General features: G+C 35.5%; 1 protein-coding gene across 11 annotated transcripts in view; it reads left to right on the top strand.

Annotated features, from left to right (window-relative positions):
• KDM6A (lysine demethylase 6A) overlaps positions 1-24,761 on the top strand; it is a 209,424-nt gene that overhangs the window by 108,747 nt on the left and 75,916 nt on the right. For 10 of the 11 annotated variants that reach the window (XM_025857363.2, XM_025857360.2, XM_025857365.2 and 7 more), the window contains 3 exons: positions 2,608-2,728; positions 11,973-12,027; positions 16,415-16,449. In XM_025857363.2, the coding sequence (XP_025713148.1) occupies positions 2,608-2,728; positions 11,973-12,027; positions 16,415-16,449 (211 nt within the window). Of the gene's footprint in view, positions 1-2,607; positions 2,729-7,359; positions 7,448-11,972; positions 12,028-16,414; positions 16,450-24,761 lie in introns of those variants that run through there. The other variant, XM_073901901.1, reaches the window with a different exon arrangement.

Genomic DNA, 24,761 nt, shown 5'->3' with positions numbered 1-24,761 from the left:
ATGTGGGACTCAATTCCAGGACCCTGGGATCAAGACCCGAGCTGAAGGCAGACACTTAACCGACTGAGCCACCCAGTCGTCCCAGGAAGAGAGAGTCTTAAGCAGACTCTGAGCTGAGTGCAGCCTGATATGGGGCTCGATCTCACAACCCTGAGATCACAAACTGAGCCAAAAATCAAGAGTTGGCTGTTTAACCAACTGCGCCACCCAGGTGCCCCTCCCTCATGGACACTTTTAATAGTCCTTAAAGAATAAACATAGGGTAGCCCAGACTAGTATGTTGGAATACGTGTTTTTGCTTATAGGTTAATGGTTTGTTTTTGTTTTTTTTTTAATTTCTAGTGTGTTAACATACACAGAAAACTTGTTAAAATAAGCCTGTGTTTCTTTGCATTTATGTGACATTGTGAACTAAGTGGATAAGATGTCTGCACGAAAGGCATCTATGGAGTAAAACACTTCTACAAATTTAAGGGTTCAGAGGAAAGGCCAGAAATAGAAAGTAAGACCGAGTAGGAAATAATTTCTCCTGAGGGCTTGCTGCTGATGCTCTGTATTCTCCTTACTGCTTTTCTCACATACCCTTCCTTAGATAGTTTTTCTTCTTTTTTTCTCCTTTATTTCTTTTCTTTGCTGTCTTCCACTTCCTTTCTTTTTCTTTCATACCTTTGACTCAGGTCTGCCTGGGTTTTTTATTGGCACGTGTGGACATTGCTTAGTTCTGACCATTCCACAAGAGAATTGTCTGACCCATCTCGTGAGTTAAGGTTCATTAGGATTTTATGAAGCATTACCCTCAATTTTTATTATAAAATATAACATTCTTAAAAATGTATAAACAGAAGTATACATCTTAACATGTTATTTATAAAGTAAACATTCATAACCATCATTTGGGTCAAGAAATAAAAAATTGCTATTAGCCCAAAAGCTTCCCCCAAACTCCTGCATACCCTTTCCCAATTGTATCATGTTTTAATTGGCCTCATTTACAGCTGCAGTTGTTCTCTTCCTAACCTTTTATATGCTGACCCCCACCCCCCAACAGTTGCCTGTTTTATTAGAAGGTGGTAGCACTAGTCATGACCAGGAGAATAGTAAAGGCTGAACTGTACCTCCTCCTGTTAGAAAGCTTTGAGAATAGTACAGAGAGAATGTCTTAATAACATGCAGATAAGTATCTTGAAGTCTGAGAGAAATAGAAAGCTGCCTTTGAATGAGAATGGTAATTTATACCAATTCTTTTCTGTCAGGTCTTTGACTCCCCTCTTCTGCCTGTACACATCAGATAATAAAACACATATACACCCACACATTTAAAAAGCCATCTCACACATAGGTCCCAGCCTCCTCTTCAGGAAGTAAGTATTTTACCAGGTATAAAAGTATCTGATGCCAGACCTATTGCCCCTGCCCCTCATGATCAACATTACCCTTTAGAACCCTTAATTTTATAATAACCATATACATAGCCCCACACAATTTTTTTGGGATATAGATAATGCATGAATCAAAATAAAGTTACTTAAAAGACATAGGGGGTATTGTGCTCTGTTTTGTGGTATGATATTTTGAACTTTTTATATAAAAGATTGACTTTTCTTTTGGAATCCTCTAAGATTCTAAATAACCACCTTTAAGATAAGTAGAGGCAGAGAATAGTTGGTAAAAAGCTTTGCAAAGAATATATTAGCTGGTACTTGGGATAAGTCTTAAGTAAATACTGTAGAGAGATTTAAAATGACAACATATTGTTGTATCTGCTGTTACAATTTTCAAAATTCAAAGTAGACATTTTTCCTTGTCATGATTTTAATTTATTTTTTGTAGGTAGTATATTTACATGATCAAATTAAGGTGTATAAAAGTGTATTCAGTGAAAAGTGTTCCTTCCTTATGCTTGTTATTTGCTCTACTGGTAATCAAGACCATTTATAAAAGTTAAATTGTGAATTTGGGGCAAAAATAGACTGATAGACCAATGGAAAGTGATAGATGATAGAGAACCCAGAAACAGACCTACATAAATAATGGACATTTGATTTAGGACAAAGTGGCACTGCAGAGCTGTGCTAAGAATGGGCTTTACTACAAATGATGCAGGGGCTGTTGGATATCTGTATGGAAAAAATGAAATCTGACTTCACACCATATAAAAAATAAGATACATATGAATTGTAAATCTAAACATGAAAGACAAAGTTTTAAATGACTTATTCTTACAGAATAGACTAGAAACAGGATTAATCTCTCCTCTTTTAAAAAAACAAAACTATCTGCCCCACCCCTCTTTCCCCTAGGAAATTCCAGAAACAATGAAATCAGTTATTTAAACTGAGAATTTTAAGCCATAAAATATTATTTGAACAGTTGATTATACATTCGTCTGATCTTCCTTTTCCCCTTTTGTATTAGATGATATACATTCAGTTATATAAAAGACCCAGGTGCCACTTCCCAGTCTTTTTTTTTTTTTAAACAATACATTTCACGTAACACATTTTCTTTAAAACCATATTGCATAAAGCAGAAGTTTTACTGTGCTACCAAGCAAAAATTCATGCAAGTGTTAAAAAGTTAAGATATCTTATGTCTATATTCTTTCAGGGCAATTAAAGCATTTCAGGAGGTGCTTTATGTTGATCCCAGCTTTTGTCGAGCCAAGGAAATTCATTTACGACTTGGGCTTATGTTCAAAGTGAATACAGACTATGAGTCTAGTTTAAAGGTAGGTTATTGGGTTTTTTCCAAGATACAATGTTTCATTTTGTGCATTTTTGGGGGGATGGGTTGTTGTTAAATATTAGAGCATTGAGAAATGTTGGAATTTATATTGGCACTTCAAAAGAAAATTTGAAAATTTAGGCAAAAGAACTGTTTTATCAGCTATGAACTGGAAGATACACAAGGTTGGGTTTCAGGGTACCAAGTAATTATCCTAAGACATAGGTAACTGATGATATCATTAAACTTTTTTTTTAAGTTTTAATTGAAGTCTGTCATCAGGAAAAGTTGAAGGTTTCAATCTCAGTTTGGACATCTAAGTCAGTCCACTATAAGTGATTGGCCAGCATAGAGGTCAGGTCCAGCTGCTTAATGGTGCTCTGTCTGTGATCCCATCCTGGCCTATTTATTTGCATGGATCTCACTAGAAATCTGTCGACCTCTACCAGCAGGGCACATCTCGTATCTAAATTTTTAAAAAAGTATTCTCTGCAAGTTATTTGAATCCTGGTTTGTGAATATAAACATTGTTAGAAAAAGAAAATATATTGTTGGTTAAATATTTCACTTACTATGGAAATTTGATATTTCTCAATTTTTTTTATTGAGTTTCTTGTGCTGTTTATGCCATCACTTTAGGTCTTACTGGGCTTTTCATGAAAATAGTGCTTTCCTGTGCAACAAAAGCATTGCTTTTTGAAGTATTAGAAGTTTTAGGAAAAAGTTCAAGTTCTTGTGAATTTAAGAATATAATGGTTGCCATGTTCTAAATATTTCCGTTGCAGATTATCTTGATCCTGAAGGGCGGGGAGGGAGATAAAGAATGATAAAGAGACTTTACAGTAGGTTGTAATTTGAATTTACTAATAAGGTACTGCTGAAGGTTTTTTTTTAAAAACTGTATTTAATTGTTCTAGAGTTTTAAAATAGACAATTATACAACTACCGTTTCTATCTTTCACGAGTTTATAAAGAACAATGCTGATAATATGAAAGAGTGATATACAACCAAAAACACTAAAACAAGTATGTGAAGTATTTTGTTTACACAGTTGTCAAAGGTAAGTGCAGTTTGAGGAATTGGTGCCAAGGTAAAATTAGGTAGTGTGGAGAGTAAAGGATGCCTGGAAATTGCCAGATTTCCTCAAATATAGAGCAGCACTTCTCAGATAATTGACCCTTGAACAATGTGGGGGTTATGGGCACCAATCCCCTCCCCCCATTTGAAAATCTGTATGTAAGGACTCCTCAACAATATAACTACTAATAACCTACTGTTGATTGGAAGCCTCACCTATAACCTAGAATTGCTTAACACATAGTTTACATATGTATCATGTACTATATTACAGTGAAGTAAGCTAGAGAAAAGGAAATGTTATTAAGAAAATCATAAGAGAGAAAATACATTGATGCAAAAAAAAAAAAAACCCATATATAAGTGGGCCCATGGAGTTTAAACCTGTGTTCAAGAGTCAACTGTATACTATGGGATGTGAGTGGATTTGAAATGGAAAATAAGTTTAGATATGCCACCTTGCATATTTTAACCTCCTCTTGGACATTCACAGTATAAGCTAACAGATTCTTAAAATGTCTAATAATAGAAAATAAACTTATTTGATCATTTTAAAGTATTGTCACAATAGAACTATTATGTGTGGCAGACATGTTTTTGATAGCAGCTTGGTAAATGTTGCTCAGGAGATATATTTGAGTGGAAAAAATAATCAGATAATGTCCCATATTATAGAATTTGGCTATCTCTGAACATTAGTATAGTGGTGTCTTACATAATTCTGTGGATGCAGAGCTCTGTTTCTATGAAGGTGGCAGTACTTAAAATCCTTTATAATCAGGAGAAACAGTGTTGGACAGTGTTCCACGGTGAATTGAAAGTATTCCTGCTTACTCAAGTTCAGTAGAGACTTCTGTGTACAACTTTTGTTTGTTCAGGCATAAAGGCTAACAAACCTTCAAGTCATAGCAATGTTAGCAAAAAACTCTTTAAAAAAATAAAAATTGTTTTAAGTACAGTCTTCTTGTTAAAATACTTGATAATCATCCTGATGTTTATTTCATTTGTGTGAACAGAGAAAAGAATTTTAGGGGTCCTTGCTATTTCTCTTCCCCATAACAAGAAGGTTGCCTTTGATTTTTATCTCATTTTGACATCAGCTTTTTTTTTAGGCTTCTCTCTCCATTATTCCTTGTCTGTTTTCAAAAGCAGAATTTTAGGCATCATCATTTTTAGTCAAGGAGGAGGTATTGCAAATGAAGGTAGGAATCAGAAGGAGTGGTATGTCCCTCTCCCCTTAGGTGGCCTCCAATTTTCCTAGAGTGGACTGGCTAGTATTTTAGTTTCATATGGATAGATGGGGAACCTCTGACTTTTCAACTACTGAAGCTGTTTCCTAGAAGCACATTTTTTGGTATAGACAATCAGAAACTTCAGAAACTCCCAACTGAAGCTGATTAAAATAACAATTAAAAAAAAGTAGCTTGTATAATACATGTGAAGTATAGCCTTCCGGATTGGTTGATTCAGCTGATCCAAGGTTTCATCAAGGATTCATTTTCTTCTTTGTTCTGTGTTGGCTTATTCTTAAGGCTGGTTGTGAGGTACAATCAAAGTGAAATGTAGAAAACCCTAAAAACCCCACCAAAAAACTATTAGAAGTAATAAATGAATTCAGTACAATTGCAGGGTACAATCAAAGTGAGATGATTCATTTTTCATGTCTCATATAGAAATATTTTAGAGTAGTGGTATAGGTGCTTAGTATAGTGCTAGCATATGATAAGTGCTCAGTAAATATCCAATCATCATGTCATAAAGGAGAAAGATCCTGACTTCCTGTTGATCTCTTCAAGAATACTTCTCTTTGCATCTCGTTGGCCAGAAATGAGCCACTGGCCATTCTCAATTGATTCCTTATCAAAGATGTGGTTGCTCTTAGACCAATTAGGCCCAGTTTTGGAGCAGGGCTCAATTCCCTAAATACACTGTTCTTGTCTGGTGGAGGAGTGAGGGGTGGGTAAAAAAATAGCATTTTGGTGTGGGCAATCCATCCACTATAGATCAGGTCTTCACCTCATTTTCTTTCCCTATGCTTGAAGAGGGATATAGCATCTACAGGTTTTCGATGATAAAATGCAGTTTATTTTCATAATAGATTTCTTATTTTCACCTACACATGAAGTGGATTCCAGGGCCTCCCGTTTTATTTGTATCCCTGGTAATAACTTTTTTACCAAAATGTATCTCTGAAACAGATTCATTCTGTTTTGGTACTATGTAAACAGCTCTCAGAGCAAGCAAATTTGGTTTTAAAATTTGACCCTGCCATATGACTAATTGTGTGACCTTGGGCAAGATGCTTAACTCTTCTGATCCTCTTGTGTCTATAGTACTGGAGTAACTGTCCCCACTCTACAAGATTGTTGTAAAGATTAAATTTATAGACATACACAGATATATATAGATATATGGAAGAATCTGACAAGTTTTTTTTAGCCCCCTTTCTTAGTTCTCAGTTTGTCTACTATATCTAAAACTCCTCAGTTTGGGACCAGTGTAGATACTGTTTGTGAAATCCATTTTCCCGTCCTAGAATTTAATACTTGTAATTTTGCTACTCTGCCCATCGTCAGAAATGTGAAGTTAATGCCCAGCTTACTTTTCAATGATACGGTTTTACTTTTCCATTAAATTGGTCAGTAGAGATTTCATGTGTTTAGTGAGTGGTGGGGGTATCAGTTCTTAATTTATTAACTAGTTTAATATTATCTGAACCAGGGTCCATTCCAGAGTGACATTTCTACATGGTATTTGTTGTTTTTCTTACCTGCTTCAGATGATATCCCTGCCCCCAGGGGGGTTTGGTTGCCTCTTTAACACCATATAATTAATTTGGAATTTTATTTCATTACTTTTTAATGGTGTTAATGATAATTGCTTACATTTGTTATATATTTGAGGCAGTGTATGATCATTACTTCAATAAAAGTACACTAATTTTGATAGTTATTTAATGCCTCTAATTTTCACATCCTGGCAGACCCTTAATTATTTCCTTCATGGAAGGAAGGAAATGCAAAATAAGATGTCATAACACCCATATTCTTCAGTCAGTTAATGCCAGTGCATCTATTTAATTTAGTGAAGATTATGTAGAAATTCTCCCTAATATTTACATATTTTAAGTTTCCCTAGACTATGGCAACATTGGAACTTTTTTTGGATTTTAAAGATAAAGAGTGTGGCTTTTTAATGGGGACCTGTTGGTAATTGGCTGGATGCCAATATAAGTTCCTTCATAATTTGGCATATTAGAACCAGTGTTTTAAAATTTCTAGTCCGTTGTATACCTGTACTTTCGTAAAGTACAATAGAAATGAGTTGGGAGACTAGGTAGGACACTGTTACAGGAAAAAAGATGAGCAAGACCCGTGGGATAAATGGGTTCTCAGTGGATGGATGGATGAGAGGTAATACATTCTATAAATCTTAAGGAGTTAATTTATTAACTGATTCAGTGTGGAAATAGATTCCTCATTTATTGGCTTAATTCATTTTTTTTTTTTTAACTAAAGTAGGTGGAAAGGCTCTGAGTGGCAATGAGTCCTTTGGGAGTATACTGAGTGGAAGTACCCGAGGGATATCAGATGTTGGTATAGACAGACAGAAGTCTGGAGCCATAAAGGAGGGCTGTGAAAAGAAGTAAGATTTTGAACATCTTCAGTATATAGTGTCTTTTCTTTTACTTTTTTGTTAAGGATACTTTTGGAGAACTCCAGATTGGAAACTTCTTTTTTGAGTGAAGATTGCCAGGATCCATTAGCTATTAGTTACTGGTGTGCAGTAGAGTTTCTCCTCAAAACAGTTGTAATAACCTTGTGTTACAGAGAATCAGAAGAACTTGAGTTTGAGGGCTTTGAAAGAACCTCAGTCACATCAGCTTATCCAGCAGTGTGACACATAAGCCCTACTAGAACTTTCCACTTTCAGTTCTGTATTCTCATTTTCAGAGACCAAATCCCCGAAGTACCATCACATCCCTGGACCTTTCCCTAGTCTCATCCATTTATCATAGACTATTAGGTTTAGGAATGAAGTTGTTGGTTTTAATTCTTACTTTTAGAATTGTGGCAATCTGTAACAATGAAAAAGAAAAAATTACTTGACTTGGAAGAGTACATGACTTATCTTCCCTCTTCTCACTTAAAATGGTCCATAAAGCCCTCTTTCATAAGGGCTGTGTAAAAATGACTTAAGTTGTTTCCTCAGCGTGAAGTGCTACTTCTTTTCTTTTTCCCCTCATCTACATCTTTTGGATTCCGTTAGGGAATTGTCTTTTAAACTTCTAACAGAACATTCATTTCAGGGAGCCGTGCATTCAGTTTCGTAGATGCATAGCCATAGCACGGTGCCTGGTGTTGCCAACATTTTTTTCCTAAAGGCTGTGTCTACACTAATTGAACAGAGACAACAGTATCGACTACACACACCTTGTCTAAATAGTCTGAAGTAGAGTTTTTGGGGGCAAGGACACAATTTAAAAACTAAAATAGTGGCATTTACCCCTGATTGTGCATTGGACACTTGTAGAACCTTTTTTTCTGGCTTACAGGATGTCAGCTCCAACCCACTGATTAAGAACATCCAAGATTGGATCTGGAATCCAAACATTGCTCTAAATTTTAATAACTTATGCACACATAAATAATTTGTTAATTACCCCCCCAAAAGTTATATCACTGCTTTCTTCAGGATTGGGAATATAGTTGAAGGGTTCTACAATTGAAAAGATTTGTGAGATAATCAGACTGTACAGCTAGAAGTAAAACAATTTAAAGAGAAAGTCTTGAAACCTGAGTTTTACATGTTAATTACATGAATATAGATTCTCCTCCTCCAGTTAGAAATCAAGTTCCTTAATCTATATAAGGCAAAATGCTATGAAGTTATTGTGAAATAAAAGCTTTTAAAACAAAAGGTGACTTTGGTAATAAAGATGTCAACAGAAGTTGTTATGAATAGATCTTTTTTGTTAAATTGGACCAGAAGTGCTCTATAAAAGAAAACCACCGTAACATTAAAAAAATGTGTTAGGTAAGTCTTGCTTGGAAATTAATTTTCTATAGAATGCTTTCTGCCTTGAGGTTTGTATGTAGTCTTTGAAGGGCAGAAGCCTCTACCACGTAGTAACTATTTCACACAGCAATAGTCAGTTTCAGTACTGCAGTATTTCCATGTGAGGCACAGATGTTTCCTAGCTGCTTCTGTTGGTTGCAGGGATGGGTGCTGGATATTTTACCATAGTATTTTCAGATCCTGGGGGCTGATTATTATAATTGATAGTCATTTCTGCTGGCTTATATGTTAATAGGTACATCTATTTTGCATCTGGTTTAGATATGAGAGATGAAACTCTGAGGTCATGTCATCCCCAACCCAGTCCCTCATCTCCCTTCAGTTTACTGGGAAGCATATCCTTGTTTTTCTTTACATGGGGTAGTTTTATGTGGCTTTTCTTAGTTTCTTATACTTAGTAATTATTCTCTAAGTTCCTTCATTCTCACATGCATGTTTTTGAATATGTACTCTGTTGCCAAGTAATTTTTCTATATTGTTGCTGTTTGGAAATGTTTAATATTTCATGATGTTGTGGATTTGAAATGATACATCAGTGACTTCATTGGTGCTTTTAAGATTGATTAATACTTTTATAAAACATGGTCCAGAATTGCTTCTGCCAGGTTTCATTGCAGGACCTTGCATATTGATAGATGAAATGTAGTCTAGGCAATTCGAATTATGCATCTCTCTGCTCTTTGTGAGAGAGACATCATTGTAATAGTAAAATTAAAATACTGCCATCTTGAAGTCTTTCTTTGCAGGTCAGTTTGTATCCTTTGATGGCTCAGTTAGGAAACGTCTGTCTTCTCTTCTCTACATATGCCGACAGGATAGATGAGACTCAGAAATGTCGTACAGTCAGAATGTGTGGCTACTGCGCTGCTCTTTTTGTCCACAGGAAGACAAGTGGTTATAAAGCACGCTTTGCTTTCATAGTGCTCACTTTTTATTTTCTTTATTGGGGTATAGTTGACATACAATGTTATGTTAGGTTCAGGTATACAAATAATCTGGTTTCTGTTGCTGTGGTAGCACATTAAAGGGATGTTTGAGTTGTATATCCAGTCTGCTTAGAAGGCCAGGGAAGAATAAAGGCAGTTCTTTGTTGTTTTGTTTTGTTTCCTTTTAATAAAAGCAGTTCCAGTTCTTAATGTGTTCAGATGTTGGATTTTTTTTTTTCACTTAGTCAGCCATGACGAATAACTTTCACTTTTGTTTCATTGACCGTTGTATTCCTAGTGCCTGCATTGTCTTAAGGACATTATAGATACTTGACAAACATTTGTTGAATGGATTAAATGTTTAATATTTAAGGGTCATAGTCATTTTGTTAGTGGTTTGCCCACTCAGAATATTACAGCCCTTACATTTTCAAGAGTACTGCAAATGTAGGCTTGCCTCATTATGCTTGCGCATTACAGACATTCATGAAGGAATATGATAGCTACCATGTTCATGCCAAACGATGCCTTGTAATCTTTCTTTCACTGTAACACTGGGTAGCTGACATTAGTTTATTTTTGTTAATTGAGGGTTCTAGTTGACCAAGTGCAGTTTTGTTCATTTTGTATTGAAATACAGTACTGAAAGCTTACTAATGATTATTTCTCTTGATAAAGAAAGTCTTTTTGAGTTTATATCTAGTTGTCATTATGCATGTCAATTTTCAGTTTGTCCAGTAGTTATAAAAAATACAACTATTTAGATATTTGAATTGTGGATAGGAACAAACTTACTGTCAATTTTTAAAAAAAGGATTTATACTCTGGCTGTTGATTACTTTTAATGATAAAATCTTGTAGGGACTCAGAAAATCTGAATGTACATATATGGAAATATTTTTTAGAAGAGTTCAGAGAGATTTACTTTTTTTATACTAAGGATTTTATACCAACTCTAGTACTTGTTTTCTTCTTAGTTTATATACCAGGTTTAATGTTGATAAAGTAGATGGATGTCAAATGTTACCTAGTGTTCTTGATCGTGATTTGTGTTCTTAGAAATTAGTGTTATTCATTGAATTTTAACATGCATTTTTCAGGCAGGATGATATGATGTTATTATACATGGATGGATATTGTAAACTATTAGTGATTGAATATTGCCTACACATATAATAGTACATGCATTCTAAAAAGATAATTATATTTCATAGATGAACTTCAACACAGGCTATTTGATGCATTCTTGGTAGTATTTCAGTTTTAAAAGGCACCCAATACAGGGGCACCTAGGTGGCTTAGTTGGTTAAGCATCTGCCTTCGGCTCAGGTCATGATCTCAGGGTCCTGGGATCAAGCCCTGTGTCGGGCTCCCTGCTCAGCAGGGAGTTTGCTTCTCCTTCTCCCTCTCCCTCCCCCTGCTTGTTTTCTCTCTCTCTCTCTCTCACAAATAAATAAAATCTTAAAAAAAAAGGCACCAAATACAATGATTATTGAAGAATCAGTAAGGGCAGATAGTTTTACCCTTTATTGTCATAGTATTTCGTTTGTTTCTAAAGTTCATGTCTCATTTGAGATAAGCAGTGGTATTCTGACATTAATACCATTGAACTTTTACTTTGTTTTTGAAATAATGATTAAACTATTTTTTTAATTTTTTTTAAAGATTTTATTTATTTATTTGACAGAGAGAGACACAACGAGAGAGGGGAGCACAAGCGGGGGGAGTGGGAGAGGGAGAAGCAGGCTTCCCACAGAGCAGGGAGCCGGATGCAGGGCTTGATCCCAGGACCCTGGGATCATGACCTGAGCCGGAGGCAGACGCTTAACGACTGAGCCACCCAGGCGCCCCATGATTAAACTATTAAACTACTCTATAACTGATACTATTTACTTGAAGACTTTTTCTGAAGCTTTTTTCATATGAACAAAATTATACGTGGGATAACTTGATAAAGTTAATTCTCCATTCTCAACTGTCTCAAGAAAGTAACCCAACAGCCTGTTATCAGCAATAAATGTACAAAGTAATTCTAGTTGGTTGTCTAGTATGTTTTACTTGCATAGCGTAGTTTCATGATTATGTTAGACTTTATGTACCTGAAAATTAAGACACATTTATGTGACTGAATTTAGTGCACTGATTTTCTCATTCTTTTCTTGCAGCATTTTCAGTTAGCTTTGGTTGACTGCAATCCCTGCACTTTGTCCAATGCTGAAAGTAAGTATTTTTAAGTAATAGTTTTCTACATGTATTCAGATCACCTCATGGCAAATAATAGTAGTGATGATGATGATGATGATGATAGTGAAAGTCCTGTGTAATTTTTCTTTTGGAATTGTTGGATCTAACTGTATTGGTTGCCATGGCTACTTGTACAAATGGAACATGTGAGACCAGTTATTGTGAACAGCCTGTGTCTAAAATAGATACGCCAGTGAACTGGGTTGTTGAATTAAAATTGTCTGCACTAATGAACAAGATTGACTATTTGTGCAATAATTATATTGTAGATGACTTGGGGGATTAAAAGCAGGGTTTACCAGTCTTTTAGGGAAAAATGCGTATACAAAGATTCTTAAGTGATAGCTCACTGATTCCTGCTGTGTGGTATTAAAGTTACTGATAATTATGAAAACATTTTATTCTACTTTTACATATATATAAAGTTTGAAGTGACATTTTTCAATTAATTAAAAAAGAATGTGAGAAATATGTTCTGCTACAGTGTTTTTTTTCAGACAGTTATTTTCTGCTTCTGTGTATGTTTCTTTCCAAAAGCAGATTGGTTTATGATGTGTTTATCAATAAGTGAGTGTTGGCATATTTAGTGTAATAGTAGCCAATAAAAGTTTTAAGGATATACATTGGATTCAAGCTGGATTTCTTTAAAACTTTCTTTCTTGAAAAATAGGTGTAAAAAGTTAAATCATTCTTAATGAAAATTTCAGGTCAAAGGATTCTAGGTTTGAGAAAGTATTTTGCTCTAAGTGACTCGTGCTTTAACCCTAGAGAATGGCGTTAAGTGAAAATAGCGTCAGTGTTAAAAATGCCTAAGAAAATGATGGAATATATGAAAAGGTTATAGAAATTAGGATGTAACTTGCTATTACATGAATTATGACATGGTGTGGATTAAACCATCATCTAAACCAGACCAGTTATCTCATATTGCTACTAGAGGCAATTTCCTGAGAAAACATAAAAGATTTCTATTTTCTTTAAATGAAACTGATCAGTGTATTTGCAGAATAAATGGTGGGAAGGTAACAAGTGCAGCAGTATTTTAGTTTCTAAGATGAGGTTAGATTAGACAAAATTTAACTCATTGATACACTTTTATTAAAATCTATTCTTTTTCCTAATTATACAGGAATAAGAAAATAGCTCCTTTTCATTTGATTGATTATATCTAGTACCTTAAAGCAAACTCTCATAACTAATATGTCAGTTTGAATGATAACTTCTGAGGGATGTTTCATAAATGTCAAACTGAATATTTTGGTAAATCCTCATTTTATTCTACCCTGTTGAGGTTAAATCTCAGTTGTACGTCATTGCTCTTGCTTGAGAGGAAAACACCTACATCCGTAGAATGAGCACCATTGGGCAGGAAACTTCCTGTTGAACGTGAAGAGGATGATTTGAACCATAATGAATACATCTTCAAGTTTACTATGTCTCTGTTGGTTGTTGAGAAAGGAAATAGGAGGGAGTGTGACCAACATCCTGTTTTGCCCAGGACTGAGGAGTTTGCCTGGACTCAGGACTTTCTGTGCTACAAGGCTGGTTACTGTGATGGAAGGGAACGTGCTTCATTTAGAGACATTAGGCCATTATAGTTCAGTTGATTTGGGTAGTTTATCTTAGGCTGTCTGCATGATTACATGATAACCACGGTAATGGCTAATGTCTCACAGAGCATTAACAAATGTAGACTACCTACTTTGAGCCAGACATTTTTACAATTTAAGTACCAGGCTCTTATTATCTTTGCAAAGCTTATTTCTCTTTGAATTTTTAACGTCATCACCTATTTGTGTATGCCACAGACCTTGACTATTCTTTGAAATCTTACATATTACTTTGTGATACTACAAAGATCAGAAGATTATAGAAAGGAAAGTAAGCTTTTAAAAAAACATCTATATGAGATATTTCTCTTATGGCACAATTCATTTATGCAATTAAAAAGTAAGTAGATACACTTATTGCTTCTAGAGCTTTTTAAGAGGGATTAGTTACAGTTGGTGTTTTAAAAGTAGGATCGTGGTGATGTGAGACTTCATTATATGATGGCCCTTGTGATAAAATTGTTTCCTGTAGATTTAATTAATTCTTTTAATTCTAAAAATAATGTATAGCTTCTGAATAAAGTTTAATTTCAGAACCTTTTATAGCAGAATTTGTTAAAAATTTCAGCTTTAATTGAGACTTAGCCAAGTGGAGCTTTTTCTTAGTTGTATGGTTATGTTCCTCTTGAAGAGGACTTCTAAGAATTTAAATATGTGATAATTTTCACACTACAAAAGATGACACTGTATTTAGTAATTCATTGCATAGGAAAGCCCTGGACAGAGGGAGGGCCTAGGGACTGAGCTTGGAGGAAGTTTGGGGTGGTGGTAGGATGCTAGCTAGTTGCTGTTCTGTTCTTCTTTCTCACCTTTATTAGAGAAGTAAGTAGATCGGGGGAAATGAGCATAGATTTTTCCATCTCTTTCTCATTCTCTTAATCTGTAACCCAGTCTCCTTCCATTGATGTAGTGAGGTAAGATTTGGAAATGGTATCTCAAGGGAGGGCTGTGTTGGAAAAGGGGAATGGAAAATAAAAGCCCTCAACAGATCTAGGCAGAGGGGATATCTATATATGTAGAACTTTTATTGTTATTTTTATGTGTTTTTCACGAAAAGCTGATTGTAATCTTCTAAAGATATTTTTATTTTGCCTCGTCCCTGATTAGTTAACATGTAATATTTAACGATTATTTATGGAGAGATGTAGTTTTACTTTTTTTTTTTTTTAAAGATTTTATTTATTTGACAGAGAGAGACACAGCGAGAGAGGGAACACAAGCAGGGGGAATGGGAGAGGGAGAAGCAGGCTTCCCGTGGAGCAGGGAGCCCTATATGGGACTCGATCCCAGGACTCTGGGATCATGACCTGAGCCAAAGGCAGACGCTTAACGACTGAGCCACCCAGGCGCCCCTAGTTTTACTTTTGATCTAAAAATGTTTGATTTTAAAGTTCATCATATATTTTGTTTGTTTTATTCTTTATGGTTATTTAGTTTAGTTCTTCCCAGATGCTAGTCTAGAACAGGTATAAGAATCTCTTGCAGAACTGATTTGAAAAGGCAACTTTCCAGGCTACGCCATAGGCTCACTGAATCATAATCTCAGGAATCTCTACTTTTTTTTTTTTAAAGATTTTATTTATTTATTTGACAGAGAGAGACAGTGAGAGAGGGAGCACAGGGAGGGGGAGTGGGAGAGGGAGAAGCAGGCTTCCCGCTGAGCAAGGAGCCTGAAATGGGGAAATGGGGCTCGATCCCAAGACCCTGGGATCATGACCTGAGCCAAAGCAGACGCATAACGATTGAGCCACCCAGGCGCCCCAGGAATCTCTATTTTTAACACGCCTCCCAGGTGAATCTTACAGTTAGAGGAATCAGTGAGAGAGTTAGTTCATGGTACATCCAGCAGTGAATACTTGACAGTAGTCCTATGGACCTTGTTTTTAAAGATCCACACCAACATTTTTGCATATAAATTTGAAAGGCTTAAATCCAGCTAGGAAATCCAGGTAGTTAGAACATTAAAAAGAGAGTTGTCATTGAAGAATGAAAATTATAGTATCGAAGTAGCTAGAATCCAATTTTGATTCCTGGTTCATTGTTGCTTTTGTTGGATCATTCATACTTTGGTTTGGTATCAGGGAGAGCTGCAAACAAAAGCTAAAATATATTCTTACTTGATTTTCAAGACATATTTGTTAATCTTGGGACTGTTTACTATTCTTGCCTTCTAAGTGGTTTTTGACTTTTTTTTTCTTAATTCTGAGGAACCGATAGAGAAATGCAACAGTTCACTTCCTCTGTGTGTTATTTCCAGCATCATCCTGCTTTATGACTTCTTTATAAATGTTGTTATGAAATGTGGTATAAGGAATTAGAGGCTTTCTTTGGTTTTTATATGTTTTTTTATCATATATTGACTTTACTATATTTTATTGTCTTGGAACTCAGCTTTTAAATACCATGTTTTGAAATGCATGGATTATAGGAGTTTTCTATATTTGCTTCATCTTGCAGTTTTGAACTTTGTAAGGCGTATACTCACTTGCTATAGATTTTAATGTTAATTTTAATATTACACTGACAAAATTTGATAGTGAGCAACAGTGAATACATGTGGCACATGTGGCGTCTTATGTTCATGTTCTTTAGTGTGTTTGCTTGTATATTGTTTTATTAAAAATAAGTTATGTCTCATTGTTAAATCTCTATAGAGTAGATTGTGCTTAATGTTTGACATTTTATATTCTTACTTAATTTACCCCAAACACTATTATATTGGTATTGATTTTTATTTTCCATCATCTTTGCAGTTCAATTTCACATTGCCCACTTATATGAAACCCAGGTAAGTGTTTTAACTTACCTTACTTAAAGTGATCACCCATATCATTGTAAGTGAAGTCAGACATACATAAAATTTAATGGGATTCTGGGCATTATCTCCTTCATGTATTTTATACTCATTAAATGTGATCAAGATTTTGTGTAGTGAAACAGTACTTGCTATATATGAGGAAATTTCATTTAATATGTTTTGCCTCTAAACTTGAACTATCTGCAGCCTTAAATGATTTAAGATTTCTCTTATTCTTGATGTGGAATGACTTTCTTTGCAAAATGTTCATAGATAGTTGTTATAACGCATTGTTGTTAGTTTTACTTTTTCTTACAATTGAACTATCCCTTCCACGTGTCACCATTTGAAAGGCGTATTAGAGTTACCCCTTGATCTCAATTCTTTTAAGGTTGCTATACTTAAAAAAACCTTTTCAGTTTAATTTTATTTATTTATTTATTTATTTTTTAAAGATTTTATTTATTTATTCATGAGAGACAGAGGAGGAGAGAGAGAGAGAGAAGCAGAGGGAGAAGCAGGCTCCCAAGGAGCAGGGAGCCCGATGCGGGACTCGATCCCAGGACCCTGGGATCATGACCTCAGCCGAAGGCAGACGCTTAACCATCTGAGCCACCCAGGCGCCCCCAGTTTAATTTTAGAACATTTTGTTTTTGTGTGTGGAAGATTTTGCTAAGTTGTGTGATAAAAGGTATAACACAGACATTTATTTTTGGCTGTGGGATGGCAAATCAGTTACAAGTTAGTATGAGAGTAAAATATTAAGTAATCGAGGTTTACCTGAAACATAAATTTAATAACCACTTTTTGGGGAAAAAAATACTGTTAACGTTTGTACATCTATTTTGTAAGGTCTCTTTAGTTTCAGGGCTATCATGGGGTGCTTGAAAAAATTAACATTGGATTCTTGGGCCCTTCATCTGCTGAGGCCCTCCCCCCTGACATGCATGTGTGCCCACTATATAAGAATTTATGCACACTCAAGTTTGGATACCCTACTAATCTAGGGATTTTATCCACCTTGAGAAGATGCATGTGAGAATTACATCACCTTGTGGATCAGAGTCTTTACCTGCCAGTGCTAATCCTAGCCTCTTGCCAACTGCTGATTTTTGCCAAATCAGCGAAGGCCTCAGGGTGAAAGCAGCTACAGAAATCCCCTCCCTCTCCAAAGTTGTTCTTTCCTTGGAGTCTTCACTCCTTCTGTTATTACCTCAGAGCTTTCTGCTGCCTTCAAAATGAGAAGTTCTGTTTTTTTCCCCCTAAAATTTTCTAGTTCTTAGTGAGATTACTGGTCTGTTACTAGCTGAAGCAGAAGTTTTCTCACTTTTATTTTTTTAATTTAGTGTTTTGAGAGGAGGGGGAGAGAGAGGAGAGGAGGACCAGAGGGGGGGAGAGAGAATCTGAAGCAAGCTCCAGGCCTAGCATGGACGCTGACGTGGGGCTCGATCTCAGGACCCAGAGATCATGACCTGAGCCAAAACCAAGAGTTGGATGCTTAACTCACTGAGCCACCCAGGCGCCCCATTCTCACCTTTATTTTTATTTTTTTTAATTTTTAAAGATTTTATTTATTTATTCATGAGAGACAGAGAGGCAGAGGCAGGCTCCCCGCAGAGCAGGGAGCCTGATGTGGGACTCTGAACCAGGACCCTGGGATCATGACCTGAGCTGAAGGCAGATGCTTAACCAACTGAGCCAGCCAGGCACCTTCTCACCTTTATTTTTAATAAGAGTTTTTACTGGTGGTGGAATTCCATTTTATTATTTCATTTGATCACTTTAAAATTTACGTTCCATTGTCTTCTGGCTTTCATTGTTTCTGATGAGAAGTTGTCTGTTGGTGTTAAGCTTTTAATCTTGTGAAGGTACTGTGGGGACAGGGCCCTCCCTCCATTAATTCTTTCATTTGGTAAATTTTAGTTCCCATCAAGATTAAACAAAACAAAATGAGAAGAACAGAATTTATGGCAAGCAGAGTATATAATTATTAGATGACAGAAGATGACACTGTAAGCATATGAAAAGATTGAAAAATCTCTATTCCAGTACTTATAACAAGGGTTTTCATTTTCAGGTAAAAATTTGAGAAAAGCAAAAATGCCTCTCTCCCTCCCTAGCTAGCAGTAGAAAGTTACTTTTTATACTTAAGCTGATTTATATGAATATTTATGAATATGGAATTTTAAAATGTAAATTTAAGTAGTCATATATAGTTAGTGGCTACTGCTAGGTAACCAAATAGTTCAGTGAAAGTTTCTTTATATAGAAAGTCTTCCTGCTAATAAATGTAGAAATACTTTAGTATCACTTTACAAACCCTGAGGGCCCTGTTGCCACATTACCTTCACAGGATTAAACAATAAGACCATAATTAAGACCAAAGTGAGGGAATACTTTTTTAACAGGAGTGGTTAAGGAAGGCCTCTCTGAGCAAGAGCTATTTGGGCTGAGTCCTGAATGGAGAGAAGGAGCCAGTGATAAAAATCATTTGGGGCTGATGGAGTGCCTGTGTGTTGCTGGATCATTCTAATAAAGAGGTGTTACCAGCTACAATGACGTTGTGGTACTGAGTTTATGTTCGAAAGACAAAAAGGAGGCCTATCGTAGAGATGGAGGTGTAGGGTTTTTTTGTTTTGTTTCTTTAAAAATTTTTTAGTTAAATTTAATCATAAATCTGGGTTGGGGTTATTTTATTTTTCAGCTTTATTGAAGTGTAATTGACAAAATTGTAAGATACTGCCCAATGTGATGATTTTGATATACATATATATAGTGAAAGGATTTCTCCCATCAAGTTAATTAACATACCCATCACCTTATATATCTTCCCCCCCAAATCCTGTATATACATGATACCAAACAGTACTTGTCTTTCTCTGTCTGGCTTATTTCACTTAGCATAATGCCCTCCACATTCATCCATGTTATTGCAAATGACAGGATTTTCCTTCCTTTTTAAGGCTGTAATACTATTCTATTATATTTATATACCACATTTTCTTGAGCCATCTTTCTTTTTTTAAGATTTTATTTATTAGAGAGAGCACAAGTGGGGGGGAAGGGGAGATGGAGAAGCAGACTTCTCACTAGGAGCTGGATGTGGGGCCCAGTCCCAGGACCCCAAGATCATGAACTGACCCAAAGGCAGATGCTTAACCAACTGAGCCACCCAGACGCCCCTTTCTTGATCCATCTTTTGACAGATACTTAAACATTGTTTCCATACCTTGGCTATTATCAGTAAAGCTGCATCGAACATGGGAATACGGATACCTCTTCAAGATGTGTTTTTTGAGGTTTTGAGATATGGTTTTGTTTCCTTTGAAAATATACCCACAAGTGGGATTGCTGGATGATATGGTACTTCTATTTAGGTATGGATAATTTTAATGGAATGCCATCTCCCACACACCTGTTCTTACTAGATTTAAAAATTAGATTCTCAGGTTTCTGTGTATATTATCATACCATCTCTAAGTATAGTTAATTTTGTTCCTCTGTATAATGTCATATGTCCAAGTAAATGTATTAAGAATTATTCCTGGAAAGTTATATCAGTTATTTTTTTATGTTTTTATTTAAATTCCAGTCAGCATACGGTGTAATACTAGTTTCAGGTATACAATATAGTGATTCAACACTTCCCATTCATCACCCAGTGCCCATCACAGCAAGTGCACTCCTTAATCCCCATAACCTATTTAACCCATTCCCCCCCACCTCCCTTATGGTAACCATCAGTTTGTTCTCTAAAGTTAAGTCTGTTTCTTGGTTTGCCTCTCTTTTTTTACCCTTTGCTCTTTTGTTTCTTAAATTCCACATGAGTGAAATCATCTGGTATTTGTCTTTTTCTGATTCACTTATTTCGCTTAGCGTAATACTCTCTAGCTCCATCCACATCGTTGCAAATGGCAAGATTTCATTCTCTTTTATGACTGAATAATATTCCCTAGAATATATATATACCACATCTTCATTCATCAGTTGATGCACAATTGGGCCGTTTCCATAATTTGGCTATTGTAGATAATGTTACTATAAACATAGGGGTGCACGTATCCCTTTGAATTCGTATTATTCCTTGGGTAAATACCCAGTAGTGCAATTACTAGATCGTAGGGTAGTTCTAGTTTTAACTTGTTGAGGAACCTCCATACTGTTCTCCACAGTGTCTGCACCAGTTTGCATTTCCACCACCAGTGCAAGAAAAAGGTTCCCATTTAACCACATCTCACCAACACCTGTTGTTTCTCATGTTACTGGTTTTAGCCATTCCGACAGGTTTGAGGTGGTATTGTAGTTTTGATTTGCATTTCCCTGATGATGAGTGATGTCGAGCATCTTTTCATGTGTCTGTTGGCTACTTGCATATCTTCATTAGAAAAATGTCTATTCATGTTTTCTGCACATTGTTTTAATTGGATTATTTGGGTTTGGGGTGGCTATTGTATAAGATCTTTGTATAGTTTGGATACTAACCCTTTATCAGATATGTCCTTTGCAAATATCTTCTCCCATTCCATAGGTTGCCTTTTAGTTTTGATGATTGTTTCCTTTGCTGTGCAGAGCTTTTTATTTTGATACAGTCCCAATAGTTCATTTTTGCTTTTGTTTCCCTCGCCTCAGGAGACCTATCTAGAAAAAAGTTGCTGTGGCTGATGTCAAAGAAATTACTGCCTGTGCTTTCTTCAAGGACTTTTATGGTTTCATATCTCATTTTAGGTCTTTAATCCATTTTGAGTTTATTTTTGTGTATAATGAAAGAGAATGGTCCAGGTTCATTCTTTTGCATGTTGTTCAGTTTTCCCAATACCATTTGTTGAAGAGACAGTCATTGGCTATTCTTTCTTGCTTTGTTGAAGATTAATTGGCCATATAACTGTAGGTTCATTTCTGGGTTTTCTGTTCTGTTTCATTGATCTGTGTGTCTATTTTTGTGCCAGTACCGTAGTGTTTTGATTACTGAAGTTTTGTACTATAGCTTGAAGTCTCTAACTGTGATGCCTCTTGCTTTTCTTTTTCAAGGTTGCTTTGGTTATTTAGGGTGTTTTGTGGTTCCATGCAAATTTTAGGATTGTTTGTTCTAGCTCTCTGTGGAATAGTGCTGGCATTTTGATAGGGATTGCTTTAATTGTGTGGATTGCTTTGGGTAATACAGGCATTTTAACAGTTTTTGTTCTCCCAATACATGAGCATGGAATGTCTTTCCATTTCTTTGTGTCATCTTCAGTTTCTTTCATTAGTGGTTTATAGTTTTCAGAGTACAGGTCTTTCACCTCTTTGGTTAGGTTTATACCCCTAGGTATCTTGTGGTTTTTGGTGCAATCGTAAATGGGATTGATTCCTCAATTTCTCTTTCTTCTGCTTCGTTGTTGTATAGAAATGCAACAGATTTCTGTACATTGATTTAGTATCCTACAACTCTACTGAATTTATCAATTCCAGCGCAGTTTTTTGGTGGAGTCTTTTGGGTTTTCTACATATTATATCAGGTCATCTGCAAATAGTGAAAGTTTGACTTCTTCCTTGCCAATTTGGATACCTTTTATTTATTTTTGTTGTCTGGTTCCTGTGACTAAGACTTCCAGTACCATGTTGAATAAAAGTGGTGAGAGTGGACATTCCTGTCTTATTCCTGATTGTAGAAGTGAAGCTCTCAGTTTTTCCCCATTTAGGATGATGTTAAATGTGGGTTTTTTCATATATGGCCTTTATTATGTTGGGGTATTCCCTCTAAACCTGCTTTTTTAAGGGTTTTTATCATGGATGGATGTTGTACTTTATCAAATGCTTTTTCTGTGTCTTTTGAAGTGATCATGTGGTTCTTTTGTTTTCTCTTGTTCATTGATGTATCACGTTGACTGATTTGCAAATATTGAACCACCCTTGCAACCCAGGAATAAATCCCACTTGATCTTGGTGAATGATTTTTTTAATGTGTTGTTGGATTTGGTTCACTAGTATTTTGTTAAGGATTTTTACAACTGTGTTCATCAGAGATATTGGCCTGTATTTCTCTTTTGTGTGTGTCTTTATCTGGTTTTGGTATCTAGGTAATGCTGGCCTCATAGAATGAATGTGGAAGTTTTCCTTCCTTTTCTATTTTTTTGGAATTGTTTGAGGAGGAATAGATATTAACTCTTTAAATGTTTGGTAGAATTCACCTGTGAAGTCTTCCGGTTCTGGACTTTTCTTTGTTGGGAGTTTTTTGATTATGATTCTGTTTCTTTGCTGGTTATCAGTTTGTGCAAATTTTTAGTTTTAGTTTTGGTAATTTATATATTTCTAGGAAATTTATCCATTTCTTCTAGGTTGTCCAGTTTGTTGGCATATAGTTTTTCATAATAATATTAAAATTGTTTGTATTTCTGTGGTGTTGGTTGTTATTTCTCTGTCTCATTTGTGATTTTATTTAGGTCTTTTTTCTTTTTGATAAGTCTGGCTAGAGGTGTATCAATTAATTTTTTCCAAGAAGCAGCTCCTAATTTCATTGATCTCTTGTTTTTTCATTTATATATCATTTATTTCTGCTCTAATATTTATTATTTCCTTCTGTCTGCTGTCTTTAGGCTTCATTAATGTTATTTATGTAGCTCCTTTAAGTGTAAGGTTAGGTTATTTGAGACTTTTCTTGCTTCTTGAAGTAGGCCTGTATTGCTATATACTTCCCTCTTAGAACCCACTTTTGCTGCATCCCAAAGGTTTTGGACTTCTTTGTTTTATTTTCATTTGCTTCCATATATTTTTTATTTCTTTGATATCCTGGTTGACCCATTCATTATTTAGTATCATGTTATTTAACCTCCGTATATTGGTGGTCTTTGCGGATTTTTTCCTGTGGTTGACTTCTAGTTTCATAGCGTTGTGGTCAGAAAAGGGGCATGGTATGATTTTGATCTTCTTGAATTTGTTGAGTCCTGTTTTGTGGCCTAATTCATAACCTGTTCTGGAAAATACCCCCCGTGCACTTGAAAAGAATGTTTATTCTGCTGTTTCAGGATGGAAGGCTCGGAATATATCTGTTAAATCCATCTTGTCCATCGTTTCCTTCTTCATTTTCTGTTCAGATGATCTGTTCATTGATGTAAGTGGGGTGTTAAAGCCCCCTACTATTATTGTATGATTATGGATTAGTTCCTTTCTGTTTGTTATTGTATTACATATTTGCGTGCTCCCATGTGGGGTGCATAGATATTTACAATTGTATCTTCTTTTTGGATTGTTCCCTTTATGATTATAAAGTGTCTGTCTTTGCCTCTTACTACAGTCTTTGTCAAAGTCTAATTTGTTCCATGTAAGTATTGCTACTCAGGCTTTCTTTTGACAACCATTTGCATGATAAATGTTTTTCTGTCCCTTCGCTTTCAATCTGCCTGTGTCTTTAGGTCTAAAACGAGTTTCTTGTAGGCAGCATATAGACAGATCTTGTTTTTTTTTTTAATCCATTCTGTTACCCTTTGTCTTTTGATTGGACCATTTATTCCATTTTCATTCAAAGTAATTATTGATATGTATTTATTGCCATTTTATTACTTGTGGTTGTTTCTGGAGATTTTCTCTGATCCTTATCATTCTTTCATGGCTTGCTGGTTTTCTTTAGTGACTTATTTGGATTTCTTTCTCTTTATTCTTTGCATATCTATTATTATTCTTTGATTTGTATTTACCACTAGGTTTGTATATAACATCATCTACTTATAGTAGTGTATATTAAGTTGATGGTTGTTTAAGTTTGAACCCATTCTTTACTCCTATCCTCCCTATGTTTTAGGTATATGTTGTCATTTTACATCCTTTTATTTTGTGTGTTCCTTGGCTGATTTTTAGATAGAAATATTAATTTTTACTGCTTTTCGGTTTCCTACTTTCACACTGTCACTTTTGGTGTTTCTTTTCCACTCACAGAGTCCCCATTTAGTATTTTTTGCAGGGCTGGCTTAGTGGTCACAAACTCCTTTAGTTTTTGTCTGTGAAACTCTTTATCTCTCCTTCTATTCTGAATGTTAGCCTTGCTGGATAGAGTATTCTTGGCTGCACATTTTTCCCACTCAGTACTTTGAATATATCCTGTGAATCCTTTCTGACTTGGAGACTTTTCTGCTGAAAAATGAGCTGATAGCCTTACGGGTTTTCTGTTATAAGTAACTATCTTCTTTTGTCTTGCTGCTTTTAAATATTTTTCCTTATTACTACACTTTGCCAGTTTAATTATAATGTTTTTTGGTGTGGGTCTGCTTTTGTTGATTTGGGTGGGACTTCTCTGTGCCTCCTTGATCTGGATATCTGTTTCCTTCCCCAGA

The sequence above is a fragment of the Callorhinus ursinus genome, unplaced genomic scaffold (genome assembly GCF_003265705.2).
Source record: "Callorhinus ursinus isolate GAN/ISIS: 27379988/994484 unplaced genomic scaffold, GSC_fseal_2.0 scaffold16, whole genome shotgun sequence".
NCBI lineage: Eukaryota > Metazoa > Chordata > Mammalia > Carnivora > Otariidae > Callorhinus > Callorhinus ursinus.
Note: the sequence above shows the minus strand (reverse complement) of the source record. Positions and strands in the feature narration are given on the sequence as shown.